A 16,093-nucleotide genomic window follows, 5' to 3' on the forward strand; every position below is an offset into this window, starting at 1 on the left:
GGTTGGGGACACACACTCTTTGTCCCTGAGGCTGCATGGACTGACTTCTGCTGTAGCATTTACTACACTACGTGTTATTTTTCATTTTTCTCTCTTACCAAGTTCTTTGAAGGCAGAACTGTTTGTTTTTATTACAGTATCCCCACAGTCTCTCCAGTACCTGCACGCAGTAGGTCTTGGTAAAAATGTATGAAATGAATGATAGATGCATTCAGAGAAGTTGGGGGAAGAGATAGAGAATTTGAGAGAGTTCTCTCATCTGCAGGCCAGAGGTGAAATCTTTGTTTTTTTTTTTGTTTTGTTTTTTTTTTGCTCTTTTTAGGGCCACACTCGTGGCATGTGGAAGTTCCCAGCCTACAGGTCATATAGGAGCTGCTGCTGCCTGCCTACACCACAGCCTCAGCAACACGGGATCTACACCATAGCTCACGGCAACACCAGATCCCCGACCCACTGAGTGAGGCCAGGGATCAAACCTACATCCTCATGAACACTATGTCAGGTTCTTAACCCATTGAGCCACAAAGGGAACTCCTAGGGTAAGGTTTTGTGGGGATTTTTTTTTGTCTTGTTGTCTTTTTAGGGCTGTATCCTCGGCATATGAAGGTTCTCAGGCTAGGGGTCTAATCAGAGCTGTTGCTGCTGGCCTACGCCAGAGCCACAGCAACGCCAGATCCAAGCCGCGTCTTTGGCCTACAGCTCACAACGACACTGGATCCTTAGTTAACCCAGGGAGGGATCAAACCCGCAACCTCATGGTTCCTAGTCGGATTCGTTTCCTTTGCGCCACGACGGGAACTCCCGTTTTGTTTTGTTTTTCAATGATTTTTATTTTTTCCATTATAGTTGGTGAGGGTTAGGTTTTTGAAGGTGGAGATATTAGAAGAGGAAGAGAAAGGAAAGAAAGAAGCCTGCAGCTGGGATTATATCACTGCCTGGTCTCTTACATATAATATATATTTAAAATTAACAGAGTATTTTATTTATTTATTTTTTGCCATATCCATAGCATGTGGAAGTTCCGGAGCTAGGATTGAACCCAAGCCACAGCAGTGACAACACTGGATCCTTAATCCGCTAAGCCACCAGGGAACTCCTACGGAGTATTTTAATGGATCTTAATTCCTTACCTGTTTATTTTTCCTCAACTATGAAACTTAGGTATTTTTATACTTTCATATGCAATTTTTCTTCTTAGGGCCATACCCACAGGGATCAAACCTGCATCCTCACGGATACCAGTTGGGTTCTTTTCTTTTTTTGCTTTTTAGGGCACACCTACGGCATATGGGAGTTTCCAGGCTAGGGGTCCAATTGGAGCTGTAGTCCCTGGCCTGTGCCAGAGCCACAGCAACACCAGATCCGAGCCTCGTCTGCGACCTACACCATAGCTCACGGCAACGCCAGATCCTTAAATCACTGAGCAAGGCCACGGATCCAACCTGCAACCTCATGCTTCCTAGTCAGATTCATTACTGAGCCACGACGGGAACTCCCCTAAATATGTTTATAGTAAATCTGTTTTGTAAAAAGTCAAAAAGTGCTCCTTCCCTAACCACCAAATATTGTTTCATGTTTGCCCATTTGCCAGGCAAAAGGGTATCTGCTCCTTTAACTTGCATTCATTGTGATACTAGTGAGTGTGCGCATCTGCCATGTTCCCTCAACCACTTTGTAAATTAATCGTTGGGCCTTTGGCCTTTTCTTCCCTTCAATTTTGTAGCAAACTTCACAAGGATCCATGGGTGCACTCCTTTGTAAACAATTCAAATGCAAACCATCAAAAGCCCCACTGGCACAGTCTCTCTCTCCTCCCCAGAGGGGAGTTCTTGGGCACCTGCCTTCCAGGCCTTTTTCTATTCCTCTCCAATCACGGGGTTTGGTTGTTCACTGTACATGGTGTACTCCGACCTTGGTAACAGTCTTGGTAATCTTTCCAAGGCCACATGTATGCTAGTCGCTTCAATTCCCTCCCTGGTTCTCTCCTGCTGGGGTACTACCCTTTGTAAGGGCTGAATTGTATTCCACAGTATGCATTTGTACCATGTCCCACATGTTGAGTTGTTGCAGGCAATGCTGGCATGAATATTTCTTTTCTTTCTTTCTTTCTTTTTTTTTTTTTTGTATTTTTAGGGCCGCACCCATGGTACATGGAGGTTCCCGGGCTAGAGATCGAATTGGAGCTGTAGCTGCTAGCCTACGCCAGAGCCACAGCAACTCGGAATCCGAGCTGCATCTGCAACCTACACCACAGCTCAAGGCCATGCCAGATCCTTAACCCACTGAGCAAGGCCAGGGATCGAACCTGCATCCACATGGATGCTAATCAGATTCGTTTCCACAGAGCCATGATGGGAACCCCTAGGATGAGTGTTTCTGTGTGTAACTGGAGAGCAATGTTTAATGGCACTGCTTGATCGATCATCAGGGGCAAGTTCTTTTCCCACCCACAAGATAAGCAAAGACTTATCTCTTCATGTCTCCATGGGCACTGCATGTCATCAGTTGTAAAGATTCCCCTAGAATTCTCTTGTGGTACAGCAGGTTAAGGATCTGGCATTGTCACTGCATCAGCTCAAGTAGCTGCTGTGGTGCAGGTTCGATCCCTGATCCGGGACCTTCCGTGTGTTGTGGGCACGAACAGAATTAAATTAAATTTCAAAAAATAAAATAGGGAGTTCCTGTGGTGGCGCAGCGGAAACGAATCTGACAAGGAACCATGAGGTTGCAGGTTTGATCCCTGGCCTCGCTCAGTGGGTTAAGGATCCGGCATTGCCATGAGCTGTGGCGTAGTCTGGCAGCCACAGCTCCAATTAGACCCCTAGACTGGGAACTTCCATATGCTGTGGCCCTAAAAATACAAAAGACAAGAAAAAAAATTACATAAAAAAATAAAATTTCCCCCAATCTAGTAGATGAATAATATCTACTATATATAATATTATTGTTATTATTACATTATTATATATCTCTATATAAAACATAATCTATGTCTTATGTTACATATTATTATATTATTGTTATTATAATATTGTTATTGTTAGGCTGCACCTGGGGCATGTGGATGCTCCCAGGCCAAGGATCAAACCTGTAGCCACAGCAGTGACCCGAGCTGTTGCAGTGACAACACTAGATCCTTAATCCACTACACCACAAGGGAATGCCATCTTATTGTTGTTTCAATTTGCGTTTCCCTAATTACTGGTGAGGGTGAGCATGACTGTTCATTGCTTTGAGAGATATATGAATGTCCACTCTCCGCAAGATACTGTACCAGCACCAAGTCAGCAATAAAATAAACAGATGTCGGAGTTCCCGTTGTGGCTCAGTGGTAACGGACCTGACTAGTATCCATGAGGATGCGGGTTCGATCCCTGGCATCGATCAGTGGGTTAAGGATCTGGCATTGCCGTGAGCTGTGGTGTAGGTCACATATGAGGCTCGGATCTGGCGTTGCTGTGGCTGTGGCATAGGCCGACAGCTGTAGCTCCTATTCAACCCCTAGTCTGGGAACTTCTATATGCCGCAGGTGCAGCCCTAAAAAGCAAAATAAAATAAATAAATATTTTCTGTGTCCAGATCTATGAGTCTCTTTCTCTCTCTCTCTCTCTCTTTTTTTTTTTTTGGCCAACATATGAAGTTCCTGGGCCAGGGATCAGATCCAAGCTGCAGTTGCAACCTATGCCACAGCTGCAGCAGTGCCGGATCCTTTAATCCACTGTGCCAGTCAGGGGAATAAAACCTGCATCCTGGCACTGCAGTGTCTTTTCTAGAATGCTTTACCCTGAAAAATCTTCTCCTGCTCCAAACTTATGCACAAATCACATGCATCTTTTTTATTTTATTTTTTATTTTTTATTTTTTATTTTGCTTTTTAGGGGCACACCTGCAGCACATGGAAGTTCCCAGGCTAGGGGTTGAATCGGAGCTGCAGCTGCCGGCCTACGCCAGAGCCCCAGCCACTTGGGATCCAAGCCCAGTCTTGGACCTACAGCACAACTCATGGCAACGCTGGATCCTTAATCCACTGAGCAAGGCCAGGGATCAAACCCGCATCCTCATGGATACTAGTCAGATTCATTTCTGCTGAGCCACAACGGGAACTCCCCATCTTCTGTTTTCTTTTTTAAGCAGATATCTTAGCATTGTAAATATAACAGAAAAGGCTGTGCTCACTGGGGTCTGCCTGCTGTAAGCAGGGGACAGCTGGGTATCCTCCCCTGAGAGTGAGGCTCCCAGTTTGGCCCCAGGACCAGAGAGGATTTCTCTCTCTTCTCTGGGGCCTTTTGGATCTGTGAAATTGAATTTTATTCAGAAAGGAGAGGCTGCTGCTCTGCATCACAAGGATAAAGACTGAATTCCTGTTGGTGAAAGGAAATATCTGCAGATAAACTTCTCAGCAGAGGAGGCGAGACTGGGCAACAGCTGCAGGAGGCTGACCAGGACTCCTGTCCCATCTCTACCATGTGACTCCAAATAGTAATGACATTGGAGAGCCCGGGGTCCCTCAGCAAAAGGACAGGAGAGCAGGTTGCTGGGAGCCACCCTCTCTGTTTCCTCCTACGCTGGGTACAAGCTCAGGGTCTCGGGACGATTCCTGTGTTGTTCCTTATTTGTTTTTTAGGGCTGCACCTGCGGCACGTGGAAGTTCCCAGGCTAGGGGTCAAATTGGAGCTGCAGCTGCTGACCTGTGCCACAGCCACAGCCACCAGATCTGAACTGTGTCTGCAGCCTACATCACAGTTCACAGCAATGCTGGATCCTTAACCCACTGAGCAAGGCCAGGGGTAAACCCACATCCTCATGGATACTAGTTGAGTTCGTCACTGAAGCGCCATGATGGGCAACTTCCTTTTTTTCTTTTTCTTTTTGGGCCAGCCCAGGGCATATGGAGTTCTCGGGCCAAGGATCAGATCAGAGCTGCAGTTGCGACCTATGCTGCACCTGCAGCAACACTGGATCCCTGACCCACTGTGCCAGGCCAGGGATCAAACCACCACCTCGGCGCTCCAGAGATGCTGCCCAGACTGTTGTGCTACAGCAGGAACTCCCTGTTCTGATACCCTTTTTCCTATCACAAGAGTAACAATTGCTCAGTGCAGAAAACTTGGGAACCACGGGATAGGACAAAGCGGGGGAAAGAAACACGGAATGACAGGCATCTCAGCCACATTTCAAGCTGACAACATCCACACTTTGGTTCTGTGCACAAATCATTTATTTGTGTTCATAAGAACTGGCTCGGCTCAGAAAGCTTCCTCTGAAAGATGAATGATGGTACTTTTGACTCTGGAGACAAAGGAGGAAGTGGGGGGGGCAGCGGGTGGCTGGTCCTTCTGTTCCAGACCCTTTTGAGTGGTCACTGACCACTGCTTAAAACAGCATGCACCGCGGGGGATGGGGTGGTAGTTGAGGCAGACACAGGTTCCTGATTGAATAAGTGTAATACCAAGGAAGTATAACGCCAACCCCGAGCTGCGGTTGCTAAAAAAAAAAAAAAAAAAAAAAGGCTCTGCAGAGATAGGGCTATTGGCCTGAATCCTGAGGCTCAAATCAGCTTCAACCAGGGCAAAGAAAAAATGTGGGAAGGGTGAGCCAAGCAGAGGGAACAGCACATGCAGATGCCTGGAAGCAAAGGGGACCAGGTCATATCTGGCAACTCGTAACTAGTTTGCTGAATCTGGGCTACCAGAGCCTTAGAAAGGACAAGGGGGATCAGGAGGCCAGAGAGCTTGGCAGAGGCAGGGGCTAGAAGCTTTGTCGAGTTTTTTTTTTTTTTCTTTTTAGAGCCTCACCTGGGGCATATAGAAGTTCCCAGGCTAGGGGCTGAATCGGAGCTGTAGCCACCAGCCTACACCAGAGCCACAGCAACGGGGGATCCGAGCTGCGTCTGTGACCTACAGCACAGCTCGAGGTAACGCTGGATCCTTAACCCACTTAGTGAGGCCAGGGATTGAACCTGCATCCTCATGGATACTAGTCAGGTTCTTAACTCACTGAGCCACAACAGGAACTCCAGTCAAGTTTTTTTTTTTTTTTCCCCAATTTTTTTGGGCGGGGAGCATGCCCTTGGCCTGAAGAAGTTCCTGGGCCAGGGATTGAACTCGAGCCACGGCAATGACAATGCCAGATCCTTAACCCACTGAGACACCAAGAAATTCTCCGCTCTGTTGAGTTTTGACTTTAGCCTGAAGGTAGTGTGGAGCCACTGAAGGGCACCATCAGAGTTGTGTGATTTCCAAAGATTGTTCCAGCATCCTTGCAGGGCATGGGTTTCAAGACCAGTCAGTCTGGGCCTCCCTTGAGGTGACAAAGGCAGGTCAGATATTGGTGGTACAGCTAGAGGCAGAGTCTGTCACTCTTCAGAAGGCTAAACAGGTGCATGCGTAGCAGACGGGAGGGGGCAACAAGGATCACTTCCTCCTGGACTGGGGCCTGTGTGGATGGAGGGGCCATCATCCACTTAGGCAGAGGAGGAGGAGGCAGGCCAAGGCTGAGTCTGCAGACCTTCCCACTGGAGAGAGGAGCTGAAGTTCGGGTCAGACTGGAGGTCGGCAGGTGGCTCAAGAAGATGGATGGAACGAACTGGCCCTGGAGGACATTCGGGGCATGGACAAGAAGGCCAGGGACTGGTCCTCCGGGGTTGGGGGGATGGCTGATGGAGGGGGCAGGACAAGCTCTGGGAAGAGTTAGGCACGGGGCTCACTGGATACGCCCCTCCACACGCAGCAGCAGGTAGTCTCTGAGGAGCGGGGGCAGGGGCAGGCGGGCGGCGGCCTGTCGGCAGCGGCTGCCCAGCTGAGCACGCACAGCCAGCCGGGCCAGGTGCTGCAGCCGCCGCGGCTGGTTCACCAGGCACAGGGCCGAGCTGTAGAAGGCTTCGTGCTCCTAGGTTGGGAGCGGAACAGGGTCAGATGGCCCAACACCCTGGCTCTGCCCTTGCATCTGGGGGTGACTAGAGGTGGGGCTCTGGGATTTTGCAACATGCACTTGGTGCATCTCGAAGGACTCAGATGCAGAACCAAAGGCCCTGTAGGGGTCATGGGAGCTGCGACCACACCGCAGGGCAGGGGCTCAGCCATGTCTACTCCCACCCCGATTCCAAAGATGCTAGCACAGTGCCCACTGAGTCAGAGATGCCTGGTAAATGTCTATACTGATGCGAGGAAGAGAGAGGTGTGTTCTGAGCTGCCCACAGGCAGGGGTACCTGTGACCCAGGGGTTTTACTCTGCCCATCCTCCTCCCGCCCAAGGTCCTCCCTGATTCTGCCTTTAGGAAGCCCATCTGGAGGGATGGGCCTGGGGCTCATCCTTCCTCTCTTTCTCCCCCAGAGCCCAGGAGGGAGTTGTGCCCGTGGGGTGGACATACCTGCCACAGCTCTGGGAGCACTGCCTCGACCCAGGTATCACAGGACGGGACACAAGGGTAGGCATTAAGCAGGACTTCCAGGGCCCGAGGGAAGTTGGCACAGTGTCTCAGCATCTAGAAATCCAAAGAGATTTTCAGACTAGAAAACAAAAGAGGGTTCAGGGCACTCTCCAACCAAGGGCAGGCTCAAGTCCATCGTGGACCAAAGCCCCACTCACATCCAAATGTGGGAAGCCATCCTTTTCTGTGGCTCAGTTTACCCCCCTTCAAGGGTGCTCCAACCTCCTGGCCCCAGCCAGTCACCTCCGGGGCTTTTTTTCCCTGGGCACCCTCCCCCATGGTTCTTACTCTTCCTTCCCAAGGCGGGAGCAGACCTCTGGCAGAGAGGGTGGGCTCCCAGTCTCTTGGCCTCTCTTCCCCTGCGGCCTGCGGGGCAATTCCAGCCTCAGGCTCCCCCACCCAACCGGAGCCTCCTGTCACAGGCCCTCCCTGCGCACCTCAGGGCGCACGGGCTGGGCGCCGTAGTCCAGCAGTGCGGCAAAGAGGACCTCGGGCTCCCAGTTGGGGGCGTCCTGGACAGCCTGCAGGGCGCAGTCCATGGGTGTGTGGCCTGCCCCGTTGGGGACTGAAGCGGAGGCCCCGTGGCGGAGTAGCAGCTCGGCCAGGGCCCCGCAGCCGTTGGCACAGGCATTATGCAGCGGCGTGTGGCGCTTGCGCCCAGCTGCCCGGGCATCGGCCCCAGCCTCCAGGAGCCGGCGCGCAGCAGCCTGGTGCTGCCGGCTGCTGCTCGGGCCCTCGGCCCCCGCACATGCTGCGTTCAGGGCTGTCTCGCCCTGGCTGGTGCGCAGGTTCACGTTGGCGCCGTGCTCCAGGTAGAGGGCCACGTGCTCCTCCAGGCCACGCGCAGCAGCTACATGCAGAGGCGTCACCTCGCTATCCCGTGTGGCCAAGTTCACAGTCGCTCCCGCCTCCAGCAGCATCTTGGCGCACCTGGGAACAAGGTATGCGACCCCCCGCCCCAGGCCAATCCTGAGGGACCAGGCCTGGCCTGGGAACCCTTCAGCCAGCTGTCACCCTGATCCCTTCTTCCCACCCTCCTTGGCTCAGGCCAGCCCGATGCCCACCACCGGACTCACAGCAGCCCCATGACAGACACCAGAGCTGGAAGGCTCATTAAAGTCACCGAGAGCATTTCAGGTTTCAGACGAAAAACTCTGGCTCAGAAAGTTTGCTATGCCGCAAAAGACACACAGCAAGTTAGTGGCTGCATGGGGATTAATACTCACGCCTCAGAGTTCCTGCTGTGGCGCAAGGGAAACAAATCTGATTAGTAACCATGAGGATGCAAGTTCGATCCCTGGCCTTGCTCAGTGGGTTAAGGATCCAGTGTTGCAGTGAGCTGTTGCAGACATGGCTCGGATCTCACGTTACTGTGGCTGATTCAACCCCTAGCCTGGGGACCTCCATATGCCACAGGTGTGGCCCTAAAAGAAAAAAAAAAGGAATTTTATTGTAGTTGATTTCCATTGCTCTGTCAATTCTCCTAACATTGTGATAGCACGAAAAGTTTTGAAAACCCTCTATGTGTACACTATGAAGCACAGAATTAAGGCTTATGACCCCCAAGGAAAAAGAAGTAGAAGTTCTAATTAGTATTTTCTTCCTGACTCCAGACACGGAGACCACCCTTCCTGGCCAGCCACACCCGCTCCAGCAAAGGAAGGCACTTGGGTCTCGCTTACTCCACCTTCCCCTGGAGAAAACAAACAAAACCAAACAATAAACACCAGATTTTAGGGAGCACAGGTTTCACAGTCTTCTAGTTCCTGGACAAATTATAGGTCAGAACACTGTTGAGGTAAATATGCATCATTAACCATCATGGGGTAAATCAAACGTGCTACAAGCTAAGTTAATGATGACACTAAACTAACAGTAATTTTAAAAGCCAGAACGGTAGCCACTGGAAAGTCAGGAGCAGATCCCTGATCCCCCACGAAACCCTGCTGACCAAGCGTCCTTCCCCAAAGGGCCAGAGTTCCAGCTCCCTTCAGTGCGCATGTGCGGTAGGCGCTTTACTCAGTGGCCAAGTGTTGAGCAGCAGCCAGCCAGCCGCAAACTACCTATGACCGTTCCCAGGCTAGGGGTGGAATCGGAGCTACAGCCGCAGGCCTACACCACAGCCATAGCAACGCAGGATCTGAGCCACGTCTGTGACCTACACCACAGCAACACCAGATCACGGCAACACCAGATCCTTAACCCACTGAGCGAGGCCAGGGATCGAATCCACAACCTCATGGTTCCCAGTCAGATTCGTTAACCACTGAGCCATGAAGGGAACTCCTAGATCATTCTTGATGCCTACCTCAAAACAGCTAGGAATGTGGCTACAGAAAGTCCCCAGGGAGGAGTTCCTTTGTGGCACAGTGGGTTAAGGATCTGGCGTTGTCATTGCTGTGGCTCCAGTCACAATGGTGGTGAGGTTTTGACCCCTGACCTGGGAACTTCCATATACCACATGCGCAGCCAAAAACGAACAAACTGAAAAGTCCATCCCCAGGGAATAGGGGACTACAGTAGGAGCACAGCTTTCCTGATGTGACCTTGGGCACGTCAGGAAACTATGCTGAGCCTCCGTTTTATCGTCCAGAGAATGGGCCCCACCTCCCAGGCTGTTGTGAGGGCTGGTGTATGTGCGGTGCTACCCTTTTCCTGGCATGTGAGCTGGAGACACACAAGACAAACAGCCCCCCACCTCCCCAAACCATCTCAGCCCCTGGGCACCTACTGCAAGGACTCCGGGGCTGTGCACAGGTGTAAGGGGGTCGTGCCCTCCTCGGACAACATGTTGACCTTGGCGCCGAAGGTCAGCAGCAACTGCACACAGTCGGACTGGGCCCGGGCACAGGCCTCGTGCAAGGCTGTGCGGCCCCCGACTCGAGCGTCCAGCTCGGCTCCCTGCCGGATCAGGTAGCGGGCGCAGTCGGTGTAGCCTCGGGCCGCAGTGATGGTAAGGGGTGCCGTGTGCTTGGCCTTGGGGGTCAGCACCCAGAACCCTGGAGAGAGCAGGTAGTGTGGGGGTAACGTATGTGAGACAGCGGGCGGGGCAGGCTGTATGTACAAATGACACTGGCCCTCCCTCTGCACACCGGGCTGAGCACAACTCTGTGCTCTCTGTACCTGTGGAAAGTGGCTCCTTTAGGCCCCCAGTTGGGAGTGTAAACTGTTACAGTTTGTCAATCTGTAACAAAACACAGTATGTGTGTCATAGACAAAAACAGTCAATTGCCCTTTAAAAGCAAAAGGGCAGGGAGTTCCCATTGTGGCACAGTGGAAATGAATCCAGGAGGACTTGGGTTCCATCCCTGGCCTCCATCAGTGGCACTTCTGTGAGCTGTGGTGTAGGTCACAGACGTGGTTTGAATCCCACGTTGCTGTGGCTGTGGTGTAGGCCAGCAGCTATAGCTCTGATTCGGCTCCTAGCCTGGGAACCTTCATATGCCACGGGTGCAGCCCTAAAAAGAAAAAAAAAAAATTATGTGGATTTATGGTAATTGACATAGAAAGATGTTACGTGAAAAAAATTAGGCTATAAATAGCATCTGGAGTATAATTTCCTTCTCCAAAAGAAAAAACTCATGTATGGCTCTATATTTACGGCTATATATTCAGAGGAAAAAACTGCATTAGAATATAACTGTGGGAGTTCCTGTCGTGGCTCAGTGGTTGACGAATCCGACTGGGAACCATGGGTTTCAGGTTCGATCCCTGGCCTTGCTCAGTGGGTTGGGGATCCGGCATTGCCGTGAGCTGTGGTGTAGGCTGCAGACACAGCTCGGATCCTGCATTGCTGTGGCTCTGGTGTCGGCTGGTGGCTACAGCTCCGATTCGACCCCTAGCCTGGGAACCTCCATATGCCGTGGGAGCGGCCCTACAGAGGGCAAAAAGACAAAAAAAAAAAAAAAGAATATAACTGTGTGCCTATGAAATTCATGTAATACGTTAACATGATGTTAATTCTGAAAAGACACACAAACCACTCAGTGTGCCTCCTCTCTGTTTCGGGGGGTGGGGGCAGAATGGGCCGTGGGAAGGGACTGTCTAGTCTCAGGTCAGGAGGGAGGCGAAGGGCCCAGGCGCTCTCCCCTCCCCCCCTCCTCCCTCTCCCCCCTCTTCGGCCCCCACCTGGTGCTCCCTACCCTGTTCAGCTGACCAGGCCAGCTGGTTGCTCACAGTCTCCACAATCATGTTGGCAGCGTCTTCGTCCTGGAACAGGGCTTGGATCTGCTGCAGGTCGCCGGAGAACAGGGCATTGTGCACAGCCGGGTCCCGGCAGGAGCGGCGCGGCCTGGTGAGTCGGGCCCGCGAACTCGAGGGGCACCTTTGGCTCCGGCACCGCTGGGCCGCCGCCCGCCGCCGGTCCTCCCATTCCAGCCACTCCCGCTGCAGGCGGAGAGAGCGCAGGGTGGAGGAGGTGAAGGGGAAGGTCTCCTCCGCCATGGGCCGCGCGCGATCCGGGGGTCTGGGCAGCCGCCGCCCAGCAGAGCCAGCCTCCCTCGGGTGCGACTGCCACCCTCGCTCTGAGAGGCCACCCTGCCCCCTCACCCGTGACCCAGAGAGGAGCAGCTGAGGCTATAAATAGGCCCTTCGCAGCTCTGATAAACATGGTTTGCCCAGAGTCATCATCTTTTTGTGGAGAAGGTGTTGGGCCAACCCCCAGCCCGGGGAGAGGGCCAGCCCCTGCGGATACCCTCCGACTGGGGAGCCAGCCCTCGGCTGAGCCCCAGGCCGGCATCCTCCCGCATCTCTGGAGTGAGCATCTTGGGGTGGCAAGGTCCCGTCCGAGGTGAGTGAAACAGTCAAGCAGGGAATGGACAGGACAGGGAGGGAGTGTCAGAGTCCCCAGGCCTCTCCGATGCTGGCTGGAGGGAGGACCCCCGTCCAGGAAATAAGGGCAGGTCACGTCAGGGTTCAGACCCCTGCAGTAGCAGGAATAACTCTGCACCTATAGGCACAAGATTTTACAATATTTAAATCACTTTTTCTTTCCTGTCTCTTTAGGGCCGCACCCTCGGCATATGGAGGTTCCCAGGCTAGGAGTCAAATCAGAGCTGTAGCCACTGGTCTATGCCACAGCCACAGCAATGTGGGATCCAAGCCGTGTCTGCGACCTACACCACAGCTCATGGCAACACCAGATCCTTAACCCACTGAGCGAGGCCAGGGATCGAACCTGCGTCCTCATGGATCCTAGTCAGATTCATTTCTGTTGAGCCAATGGGAACGCCTTAAATCACTTTCATATCCATCTTTACTCAGGTGACCCTGCTTCCTGGCTCACCCACGTAAACAGCAAACTTGGTTTTGACAAGAAATTATACGATCAGGCTAATCATCAGTTTGGCTCCTCTGAGATGGGCAGGCAAGGTGAACTCACTGGCTCGAGGTCACAGCTTGTGGACCGGGAGCCAGGCTAGGACCCCAGTGGGCCTGACTCCATAGATGGTGCACCTCAGTGAGAGCCTCTCCCCACCTTCTAAGCAGGACAGCCCAGCCCCCAAAACTGCCTTCAGCACATCTTGTTTTGGTCCCCCCACCCCACCCCCGAGCTCCTGAAGAGGGCTCAGGTGCCTGAGGAGGACCCAGTGCTTCCCCTTTAAACTTTAGGAACCTTCACGTCACAAACCCACTCACTCTCTGGAGAAAGTTGCTATGCTTCCAGAAGCCTCTAGGGGGAGGAATGAGGCTGTGAAACAGCACTAGCTGGTGTGACTGCTGAGCAGTGGAGGGGAGGGCGGGAGGCCCCTCAGCCCCTCAGGGTGGGTCTGCCCGCACCCCTCCGGGCGCCTCTGCCCACTGCGCTTCCTCCACTGCCTGGCCCCGCAGGGCCCCGGCTTATGAGTCCCCGACCCCATCCTTTCCCTGGTACCCTCACAAGGCTCCCATTGGCACACGTGCAGGCACCAACTCAAGGTCTTTAACCTGGACCAGCCCAGCCTCCTACCCGGTGTTCCTTCCTCGGGCCACAACCCCTGGGCTCCACTGCCCCAAAGGCAGGATCCGAAACAGCTCACTCCCCAGCTCCAAACCCCTGAGCCCTGCGCTCTCCCTCCAACTCCGATGCCCCAGCTTGGCCTCATGTAAGGCAGCGTCCCCGTCACAGTTCCCTGCCATTCCCTCTGCTTGGAACTCCCTTCTGACTCATTCCTCAAAGTCCACCTCAAAGGTCACCTGCTCTGGGAGCCGTCCCTACAGCAGCTCAGATCCCCCACCCATGTGGTTCTAGCCGCTCTCCAGTCCCTGCTCTTGAAGGACTTCTCGTGCAGGTTGTTGAGCCCCTGTCCCCAGGACCGCGGATAACAGCCTGCCGCGCTGGATGTGGGCTCCAGGGCAGGACCTGAATCGATTCAGCTGGGGTTCTGGTACCCAGTTGGGCCTGGCACGCAGCAGCTCTTGATGTGGTGTTTGGGAGCCCTTGGCTTGTGGGGGGCCGGCCTCCTGTGTAGCACGTTGACTGAGGGCCCCTGTTCCCCGCCAGGGCCAACACTCATCTGCCTGCCCGTGTGGGTGCAGCAGCCCTGGCTATTTCCGGCTCTGCCGTTACCCTGCGGTTCACCCACTCCGGCCCCAGCGTCTTGGTGGTGTTCCAGGGTGGGGGATCCCAGAGGAGTGAGATCATGCCCAGCCAGGCCTTGGAGAGCCTCGGAGAAAGGCGCCTCTATAAACGCAGCTGTGATTAACCCTGTTGGCACCTATTCGATGGTTTAACTGCCCCACCAACGGCCGGGCTGAGCACCCACAGCTGGGTTCCCAGGGTTGGGCGCTGGCAAGGCTGGGTGGGCGTCCCCTTGCCCTGAGGCACACAGGAGCCTTGGCGAGTGGGGCCCGCGGCTGTGCTGACCTCCCAGCCTCTCTGCAGCCTTGTCACAAGCCTGAAGGTGCTCTGACTGCAGCTCGGTCCTCAGATCCCATAGGTTCTGTCTCCTGTCCTTAGCTTTAATTTCCTAAGGGCAGAAAAACTGTCCTCAGCATTAACTTCCTGAGGCCTTTCCTTCAACCCACATGGAGCCCAGTTTCACTGGCAGGAACAGTGCCAGGCGACTGGCTCCCCAGCCTGCCTTCTGGGAGCTCAGAGCCTGTGGCGTGATGAGTATGCAAGGAACCAGGACGTGTGTCGGGATCGTGAGTGGCAGAGACCAGGGCTCAGCGGGGTGGGGGTGGGGGGTGAGTGGGGAAGGGCACACAGGCCAGCGGCGCCAGTGGCTTAGGTGCAGGAAGAGCACCCAGAGTAGGTGGGCTCCAGCCCGGGGGCAGAGCTGGGGAGTCAGCCACCGGGGGACAGGGGTGGGGGTAGAGAAAGAAGCTGTGCAAGGTGCGCTTAGGAAGGAAGAGCGAATGGGAGGGCGACATAAGAAGACCCTTTACACCCCACCACGGCCCTTGTCCAACTCCTGCCTAAAAGGGGGTTCAGAGAAACTACGGTGGTGAAGAGTTGCATGGCCACAAAATAAAGTAGTACTGGATTATAACCTGAAGCATAAAATACATACCCATGAGTCCACATTGATAGAAATGAGTGACTGAATAAAAAATAAGGGTGACCAGAGGAATCACCCATGCACAAGAATTCCCACGCAGGTATTCTGCCCTTAAGAAGGGGGAACAGGAGTTCCCGTTGTGGCGCAGTGGTTAACGAATCCAACTAGGAACCATGAGGTTGCGGTTTGATCCCTGCCCTTGCTCAGTGGGTTAAGGATCTGGCGTTGCGATGAGCTGGGGCGTAGGTCATAGACGCGGCTCAGATCCCGCGTTGCTGTGGCTCTGGCGTAGGCTGGGGGCTACAGCTCCGATTCGACCCCTAGCCTGGGAACCTCCATATGCCGCAGGAGCGGCCCAAGAAATGGCAAAAAGACAAAAAAAAAAAAAAAGGGGGGGGGAACAGAACTCCTCTTTCCTTAAGTGCGGGCAGCACAGAGTGACTTCCTTCCACAGGGTGACGTGACCGAGGAGAAACCTGGCAAAGCTGACCAACCCTACCTCAGCCAGCTGTCAAGGTCAACTGCAACCCTTCATTCGATGCGATGAAAACATCACCTTACCTCTGCGGTCTTCCTCCCCAAACACACAACCCAGTCTAATCCTGAAAACCTAGCAGACAACTTCCAATGGAGGGGCAGCCAGACCTGTGCTCGTCCAAGCTGTCGAGGTTATTAAAAAATAAAGTCTGAGAAACTACCACAGCCAAGAGGAACCCAGAGAGACAATGACTAAAAGTAACATGGGATCCTGGAAGAAAAAAAGGACGTCAGTGAGAAACGGAGTGAATGTGAATAAGGTATACAGTTCAGTTAATAAGCCTGGTTCTTTAGTTGTGATAAATCTACCATATATATAATGAAAGATGGCAGGAGTTCCCACTGTGGCGCAATGGATTCGGGATCCAGCGCCACAGCTGTGGCTCAGATTTGATTCCTGTCCCGGAAACTACCATATGCTGCAGATGTGGAAGAAGAAAAGAAGGGAAAAAAAGAAAAAAGAAAGAAAAAAAAGAAGAAAAGTTTAACAAAAAGAAGAAAGAAAGATGGCAGCAGTAGGGGAAAGGGTGTGGGGGATGTGAGAACTCCTTGTAATAGCTTTGCAATAATTCTATAAACCTGAAGCTGTCCAAAAGAAAAAGTTTAGGAGTTCCCTGGTGTCTCAGTGGGTTAAGGATCTGGTGTT

The 16,093-nt window shown here is 53.0% G+C and overlaps 1 protein-coding gene across 1 annotated transcript; it reads right to left on the reverse strand.

Annotated features, from left to right (window-relative positions):
- Positions 1-5,200: 5,200 nt before the first annotated feature.
- ASB16 (ankyrin repeat and SOCS box containing 16) lies at positions 5,201-11,993 on the reverse strand. The gene is made up of 5 exons (XM_047758129.1): positions 11,572-11,993; positions 10,161-10,428; positions 7,867-8,359; positions 7,370-7,483; positions 5,201-6,888 (listed from the first exon to the last, which is right to left on the reverse strand). Exons 1-5 carry the CDS (start codon positions 11,870-11,872, stop codon positions 6,703-6,705), a joined length of 1,362 nt encoding a protein of 453 aa, XP_047614085.1. The 5' UTR covers positions 11,873-11,993; the 3' UTR covers positions 5,201-6,702.
- Between the last annotated feature and the right edge of the window lie 4,100 nt (positions 11,994-16,093).

Source organism: Phacochoerus africanus, chromosome 14 (genome assembly GCF_016906955.1).
Source record: "Phacochoerus africanus isolate WHEZ1 chromosome 14, ROS_Pafr_v1, whole genome shotgun sequence".
Lineage (NCBI taxonomy): Eukaryota > Metazoa > Chordata > Mammalia > Artiodactyla > Suidae > Phacochoerus > Phacochoerus africanus.

Excerpts from the sequence above, each read along its gene's own strand:
- ASB16 (XM_047758129.1), bottom strand. The coding sequence starts at position 11,872 with ATGGCGGAGGAGACCTTCCCCTTCACCTCCTCCACCCTGCGCTCTCTC. Across the intron at positions 8,360-10,160 it reads ACAGCCCCGGAGTCCTTGCA|GTGCGCCAAGATGCTGCTGG; the intron begins GTAGGTGCCCAG and ends CCTTGTTCCCAG. Across the intron at positions 6,889-7,369 it reads TGCTCCCAGAGCTGTGGCAG|GAGCACGAAGCCTTCTACAG; the intron begins GTATGTCCACCC and ends CTCCCAACCTAG.